This window comes from Sinocyclocheilus anshuiensis, unplaced genomic scaffold (genome assembly GCF_001515605.1).
Source record: "Sinocyclocheilus anshuiensis isolate Anshui unplaced genomic scaffold, SAMN03320099.WGS_v1.1 scaffold1405, whole genome shotgun sequence".
Lineage (NCBI taxonomy): Eukaryota > Metazoa > Chordata > Actinopteri > Cypriniformes > Cyprinidae > Sinocyclocheilus > Sinocyclocheilus anshuiensis.
Genome location: NW_015549639.1, coordinates 186,499 through 194,885, shown reverse-complemented (window position 1 = coordinate 194,885; position 8,387 = coordinate 186,499). Strand labels below are relative to the sequence as shown.

The window sequence follows — 8,387 nt, the reverse complement described above, 5'->3', positions numbered from 1 at the left end:
TGCCATAAGCCGATCCCACCTGTCACAAAAAGTCAGTGACTTCTCTTATAAAACGCCATTTTTTTCGGTGTAAACTCTAAAAATAGTTCAATCCAAAAGTATTGTTTAGTGTAAACATGTTGAAGATTAGCCGATAGGTTGTCGATTCACTAAATGATAAGCCGTTTTCTCTAAAAAGCCGTTTATTCAGCATAATGAAGCCTCTCCTCCATTGACATCCATTCAAAAAAAAAAAAGGGCCGCTGGTCTCCTTTCCAATGCATCCGTCTCCTGACTTGTGCCTGTCCACAACTTTATCCCAGAGAGCAAGTGCCTTCAGTGCAGCTGGAAGAGTTCCACGGTCGAGCGCACGCAATAAGCTAGATAGAGCTTGCCGCAAAGCCCCAGCAAAAGTAATTACCATGAATGTGTCAGGGGGAAATAGTAAGGAGATATTTGAATTATTTACTAATAAACTAGTGTTTTCTGAGTCGGTGTCGCAAGGATGAAGTTGTCGATCCTGACTCGCCATCTCTTCATTAGATGCGCCTTTAGAGAGTAGTGCATCTTTACGGATTATGATCATAATGAAAAAGTTTTTAAGTAGTAATTTAAAGCTTTCTATAGATATATTTATCATGTCTGTGAGGCATGTATTCGCTGAGTTTCGGTTCATTTTTGTGAAGCACTCCTGTTCAAGACGAGACGGCAGAAAGCGCATCATGTTTGATTTCTTTATTTTATAAAACAACGTTTTGTTGATATTGTGAGTGCACACAAATAAAAGTAGACCTTTTACAGTTCCGAATGATGTATTACTCTTACCTTTATGAGCACAAATTACGGTGTATCCACTGAAAAAAAATTAAGTGATCGCGCTGGCGCCTCCATGTCCTGCAAAGCGGCTTTAGCTTCCACTCTCTGCACAAACTATTGGATACAGCACACATTTATCTAGGTTTAACGTCTAAACATTGTTATATGCTTGAACTGTTTTATATCTATAGATTTTATTTTAGTCAAGTCGTGATGATTTGAGAAGGCTAAATTGATCAAACATATGCTATGATCAGCTCACTGTCTGCCGCTGGCCACTTGGTCGTTACTTTAAATGCGTATAATTGAGCTATGTGAGTACTGCTCATGTCTGAAAATAATATATAAAAAACAAAATTATTTTACATAAAAACATTAGGCTATAGCTTATATTTATTTAGTACATTTTTAAATTAATGTAAAAACTAAAATGAATTGTAAAACTGAAAGTATTTTTTTTTAATTGTGTTCAGCACGGTGGGCCGCATTTTAAATTCGTGACGGGCCGCGGGTTGAGAACCACTGTTCTATACGCACGGTTTAAAGTCATTCGTAGTAACTTACAAAATTACAATTTAGTAAAACTAGCCATACTGTTAAACTCTAATATCCCATTCTACAACCATGTACTTTATGAAATGCTTATAACTTGGCAGAGAGAGCAAGCAAAACTTATATTTATGAAATTCAATATAGCAGACTTTATAGTATATAAACAAGACAATGTAAACACTCTCAAATTTTGAAAAATAAACTTACAGCAGCCAACATGACTGAACATATTTCACACATATTGGCCCATTCAGAAACTTTAACAATGTAGGCCATTATAAACTAATATAAAATTTAGGAACTTTTACAAGGTATCCTACTGTTTTAACAACACAGGAAAAGGTCAGACGATCGTCCTCTGAGGTTGCAATATGACCCTTCTGCCTGTAAAAATATGAAGAGTGTACATTGTATCAAACCTCTAAGAATAACAAAAAACAGAAAAGACAACTACCATTCAAGAATACTGCTGGTGGCTCACAGTTTTGGATCTGGTAGTGATTGCCTTTCTTATTGCATCAAATCAATATCCAGTGCAGATTCATGATGCTGACTTCAAAAGAGAACACCAAAACTGAACATTCTGAGCTAAACTCGAACTCTGAACACAACACATGCAAATGCATGAACACGAGCTCCGTCATAATTCTCCACAGTATTATTACATGTTTTTTTTCTCCCATTAAGTACTCTTTAGACCTTCTGAGAACACTGAATGCTTGAAATCCTAATGCTAACAAGGAACATCATTCTCTTCACAGTCCCCCTCAGTCAACTACTTCACTGTAGTAGTACTTGTGCGCAGTGTTAGTGAGGGTCCAGCCACTGGCCCTGAACTCCAAGATCTCCAGGAGCAAGAGTCTTGTCATGGAGCTGAGGTCTTCCTGAAGGAGAAAACCATCCCGTAGCAAATAAAACAGCTGATTCATGCGCTGGGAGTTTGTTTGCTCCAGCTGCTCACCGACACGATGGAGCTGTACGACCAGGCAGTCCACCTGTTAGAAACACAAAGTAAATTCTTGCATTTAGCTGTCATGGATCCAGAATAAGCTTAAATTTGTTAAAACTGTCTTTTGCTACTTCCAAAATCATGTACAGACAGAGTAGGTGCTACATTCAACAATCCACATACTACAAGCAAAGTCCAATAGTAGAGAGTGCATCTCGGGGTTCTGGTGCTGTAAGGTCAAGGTGCTCTCTGGTCTAGGGTTTATAACAGTCCATCAAAGAATACTTCAGAATGACCATGGCACTCTTGTGAATTAAAAAGCCTTTATTATCAAATGGCTACATCCAAGAAATCTAAAAACTCTGTTTTAGAGTTTTTAGATTTCTTGGATGTAGCCATTTGATAATAAAGGCTTTTTAATCCACATACTACATTTGCATAGGGATGTCAATGAGTAATTGATTAATCACCTTTAATAATGTAATCGATTAGGCTTATCTATTGTTGATTCATCAATTTCAGCACAAAATTGTGATTAGATGGTCAAGTACAACAAGACAATAAGAACTTTATTTTGTAATTATTTACAGTGATGTTGTCATAATAAGCACTTTATTGTATGTTTAAATGAGTGCTGTTAGTGAGGAATCAGAAGAAAGCGCTCGCTGTATGTTGTTAAAAGCTGGAATACACTACACTACTTTTGCAGATTTTTGCCCCAATTTGCAGTCTGGAGGAGTCAAAGCTACACTGAACAAAATTATAAACACAACACTTTGGTTTTTCCCCCATTTTTCATGAGCTGAACTCAAAGATCTAAGACTTTTTCTATGTACACAAAAGGCCTATTTCTCTCAAATATTGTTCACAAATCTGTCTAAATCTGTGTTAGTGAGCACTTCTCCTTTGCCGAGATAATTCATCCACCTCACAGGTGTGGCATATCAAGATGCTGATTAGACAGCATGATTATTGCACAGGTGTGCCTAAAATGTGCAGTTTTACTGTATTGGGGGGTCCGAAAACCAGTCAGTATCTGGTGTGACCACCATTTGCCTCATGCAGTGCAACACATTTCATTCGCATAGAGTTGATCAGGTTGTTGATTGTGGCCTGTGGAATGTTGGTCCACTCCTCTTCAATGGCTGCCTTTTATTGTGGCCAGCCTAAGGCACACCTGTGCAATAATCATGCTGTCTAATCAGCATCTTGATATGCCACACCGGTGAGGTGGATGGATTATCTCGGCAAAGGAGAAGTGCTCACTAACACAGATTTAGACAGATTTGTGAACAATATTTGAGAGAAATAGGCCTTCTGTGTACATAGAAAAAGTCTTAGATCTTTGAGTTCAGCTCATGAAAAATGGGGGCAAAAACAAAAGTGTTGCGTTTATAATTTTGTTCAGTGTAGTTGCATGAAGTTACATTCAGTCTGCAGATTTTCAACAGATTTAGCAGAAAATGCAGAGTGAAATGCAGAGCACAAATGGGACACCATACTTGGCTACATGTCATGTCACTTTCACATTGTGTAGTGCAGTGGTTCTCAAACTTGGGTACGCGTACCCCTGGGGGTACGTGAGGTGACGGAGGGGGTACACGAACAAAATTCTGAGTTCTGGCATTCATTTAATTCTACCCAAACTTAAAGTAACATTAAAAACTAACATGTATTTCTGACGAGCAAAATGCGCTTAATGTAAAAACAGGAAAATGGGAGTGGCCATAAACGGTCAAATACATGATATCCAATCAGCTTACTTACCTCATCTTTTGCGGTCAAAACTGACTGCATCCACACAAGCAGCGTGCATGTATGCCCGTTGAATATACTGCGTTAGCAAATCGCGCTGCTGTTCAATAAGTAGATCTTCACTTAATAGCATGAAAAGCAAATATTGACACGCACTGTACACTGAGATCGATGTAAACTCTCTTCAGACACATACCCTGTGTTATTGTTTTCATGTTTAAAATACGAGCAAGGATGCAAATTTCTTTCCTTGAATATCCAAACGATGGCAAATGTGACCATTTTTTTTACAACAGTTCAACAAAAAAGGTAATATTAAGTGAAAAAAGTATTGTTTTCATGTTTACAATACGAGCAAGAATGCAAATTTCCCTGAATATCCAAACGATGGCAAATGTGCCATTAATTTTTACAACAGTTTTGAACAGTACATTTTAAACAGAATATTGTCATGTTTGTTCTATTTTGCAACGAAATAATAGTTCCAACAAAATCAATACGTATCATCTGGTGTGCGTCTCCAAGCAACATACAGCGGTGTTTTATTAGTGAACGAATCTGCAGCTTTGAACGATTTGGAGAGTCCGTGATTAATAACCCATTCATAACATTTTGTTTCGTTACTGAATGAATGAATTCATTAATTAATTAATGACGCGACGCCTGGCTCATTAAGACAGCGACTTGCCGCCACCTATTGGCGGTTTTATTTTTAAATCTACAAGAAGGCTATCACTTCAATTTGCCATCATCTATTGCTTTATTATATTAATAATACACTTAATGGAATGTTAAGAATATGACATAAAACATGACATACAATTAATAAGGATAGAAAATATTTGCCTCTATAAAGGTAAAAAATGCACCTGTAAATCAATTTAAGGGGGCAAATAATGTCCTTTAATAGAAAAGGTGTGACTGTGGTCTAAGTGGAAGAGAGGGGGTACGCAGAAGAATGTTAAATGCCCCAGGGGGTACGCTGCTGTAAAAAGTTTGAGAACCACTGGTGCAGTGTATGATGGGCAAAAACTTTAGCGTCAGACTACGATTCTATGCAATCAGAAGATATCAAACATTTTTTATGTGCACATAAACACAGAACACAATTCATATGTGTCATATGCCTACCAGCAACATGTTTCTGTCTAAGTTTGTTTGGAACCACTTGAAAGTCTGGTAGTGTATGGTCCTCAGTTGTTTAGTGATTGATAAACAGTTTTTCCATTGTCAAGTGGCCTACGGTGTCAGTCATTTATGAACGATCTCTCACTGTTTCATGGGATCGCAAAAAGTCTTTTGGACGCGCACTTTAGAATATCGGCAGAACTCATGAGTCATCTGGGTATTTTTCAACTACAGTTTTATGAATACTGTAAACTTGGATTACTCCTAATTTCACATGTAAAATATTCCACTAAATTATTTTACAAGTATAAAGCTAACATTAGTTTGTCCTCTGACATTCTTAAAACCTGTAGCATAAAATCTATCAAGCATTTGACAACATTAATTTGAAACAAGGTTAAGGTTCCAAAGCAGCAGAGCAGACATTCAAAAATTCTTCCCAAAGTGAAATTTACTTTCAAATATGTATGTGCTGAAATACATCTTACCTCTTCCTCATTCATCAAGGCATCAGGCTGAGCCAACCTAAAGAGGCAGTCATATATTGGATCCACAAGGGCCACAAGAGGTGCATTGTTCACCTAAAAATAAAACATCATATTAGCAGGTCTAAAACCTTGTGGCAGGGAAAAACAAACAAACTTGCGAGTGATATCTTTTACCTTGATGTAATCAAATATGCTGCAGATAAATGTGACCAAACACACCCACTCCTGCACTGAGTGGTTTCGGGTCTCCTCTCTGGCAGTGAACTCTTGCTGTAGACGCGTCAACAGATTTCGCCTGAATACACTAGTTGCAGCTTTCTGAACTTCTGCCTATTAGTGATTAAATGATAAAAATAAAAAAGGGGTTTCAGTGGAGATTGATTTCATCCTGTGTGTTTTTGAAGACAGCAGCAACAAAGAACAGATGTAGGCTCATGAAAACAGCTTTATGTTTTGACTAGGTCACTATAGTTCATGAACAACATAAGAAAGACTTACCTGGACTACAGCATAACACATGCGGCCAGCATCTTTACAGAATGAGAGGTCTTTCAATGACTGGTCTACAATAGCGTTAGACAGCTTCTCCAAATCAACCGTCTTGGGATCTGTGAAGAAGTGGTGTAAAATAAATTAATTTGTTATTTGAAAGTTCTTAGCCTGCAGAGCTAAACTAATGGTATGTTTTTTTTTTTTTTTCAAAATCTTGCCAATGCATTTTAATGAACTATCAGAGGAAGTCAGGTAAAGTTTACATACCGGCAATCGCTTTTTGAACCATAGTTTGAGTTACTACATCAAGAGCAGTCCATGCTGAATCCATGCTGCTGGGGATTAGAAATAATATAAGCTAATCAGAACAGGGCAACGATCACAGACATAAAATAAACACATTGATTAATGTAACAAATAAATATAAAATCATTTGCACTGCATGACAACAAAACAGAACATGACAAGGGTTCGCTCGCGTGCACATCTTGCTGAAAACGCTGAGCTAAATGTTTGGGCGGTTTTCAAATGAGCACAAATTCTAGCTTCGTTGAAAAATACATTTGTCAAAACATTTATGTCCAATATCACTCTCTTACTTCAAACGATGCACGGGGAATCCTCGCGCTTGCTTGTTTGTTTGATTCGTTTCCTTATGTCGTGGGACTCGCCAGTGCGCATGCGCTTTTAGACATGTCTCCGAATTCTATTAATTTGGTGGATTTCAACACTGACATGCACACATCACCAACTCATCTTATCATTATACTATTCAAATGAACTAATGTGTATTCAAGTATTATTAAATATTTAAGCAATTTCTGTAAACTATTTATTTAAATATCACAATATTACTGGTTATCTGTGTGCAATTGTACAAAAAAAAGAAAAACTTTATTTTGCAAGATGTCACCAGGGGGCGACAAAATAACAAGTATAAACATGTAGAGGTTGTTGGTGGCTCCAGCCAACCGAGACAAGAGAAAACTGTCGGAATTGTCATAATAACGTTCTAACGGAATTGAAAATGCATGAACATTTTATGCTACTGTGTGTTTATATGATTTACGTGTTGCTCACAAAAACTTCTTTTTTTATGTGGACACAGTTATTGTCATATAGTGAAAGATTTGACTGAGAAGAGAGTTCTGTAGTAGGTATAGTGCAGAGGTGACCAGTCCTGCTCCTGGAGGGCCACTGTCCTGCAGAGTTCAGCTCCAACCCCAATTAAACAGACCTGAACCAGCTAATCAAGGTCATACATACATATACTAGCAGTCAATTTGACTGTTTAGCTCTGAATTCTGCGTATATTGTAAATACTGTAATACATAACTTGATTTACACAATTTTTAAATAATAAATAAAATGAACACTTAAGACAGGTAAATGTTATGAAATGTATTTCACTCATAATCTACACTGTACAGGTGTACATAAACGCCAGTATTATGAAACTGCACTATTCAGACAGCAAATTTATGCCATGTATATTTCTATTGTTGAGGTTTGCAGCTGATGAAATGGTTTAGTATCAACATAAACCCATTATGACACAGAGATAAATACATCTCATTTATAAGTGTACAAGCAACACAACTCATCATACATCGAACATTTAAAAAAACAATTTGAATCTGAAGAAAAATGACATTGACAGAAACAATCTGAAAGGCTACAATCCTTTGATGTATATTAGCTTTACACTTTAAAGATAAAAAAATAATAATTCAGCATTAAAAAGTGGCTTACAGATGCATACGCTTTATATTTTTCTTTTAGTAAATAAGGGCAACATAAAGAAAAATAAATAAATAAATAAACTCAAAAACAGAAACAAAAGTAACCTCAAATTACATCATAAACAGTGTGCAGCCCTCAGCTTCAAAAAGAGGCACCTAATGCCCCCCATAAAGTGTGATAAGGAACTTTCATGACATTACAAAAAATGCATAATAAGTAATCCATCTGGGCAAGTTCAGCCCTTTGTTAGCAGTTATATGGCATCATTCTTGATGGCACAAAGTCCAGATCATTGAATTTTGTTCACTACTAAGCAGATATATCAAACGTTTGAGATTATTTTTTTCTCACACAAAAAAAGATCTGTACAAGTGCATTGGGAGGTTTCACTGAAAGTATCTTTATTCTGTGCAATTTATACAGGAATCATCTAGAGTAACCAACATACTGAAAATCCCAAATGGAATTATATACCCAGTGCCATT

At 36.7% G+C, this 8,387-nt stretch overlaps 1 protein-coding gene across 3 annotated transcripts; it reads right to left on the bottom strand.

Annotated features, from left to right (window-relative positions):
- Positions 1 to 1,474: 1,474 nt before the first annotated feature.
- mif4gda (MIF4G domain containing a) lies at positions 1,475 to 6,837 on the bottom strand. 3 transcript variants are annotated; one of them, XM_016448945.1, is made up of 6 exons: positions 6,759 to 6,837; positions 6,427 to 6,494; positions 6,166 to 6,275; positions 5,842 to 5,997; positions 5,668 to 5,760; positions 1,475 to 2,342 (listed from the first exon to the last, which is right to left on the bottom strand). In XM_016448945.1, exons 2-6 carry the CDS (start codon positions 6,488 to 6,490, stop codon positions 2,115 to 2,117), a joined length of 651 nt encoding a protein of 216 aa, XP_016304431.1. In that variant the 5' UTR covers positions 6,491 to 6,494; positions 6,759 to 6,837; the 3' UTR covers positions 1,475 to 2,114. The 3 variants fall into 3 exon arrangements, with proteins under 3 accessions (XP_016304431.1, XP_016304432.1, XP_016304433.1); XM_016448946.1 differs by having other exon boundaries at positions 6,427 to 6,491; positions 6,759 to 6,816; XM_016448947.1 differs by having other exon boundaries at positions 6,427 to 6,517; positions 6,759 to 6,795.
- Between the last annotated feature and the right edge of the window lie 1,550 nt (positions 6,838 to 8,387).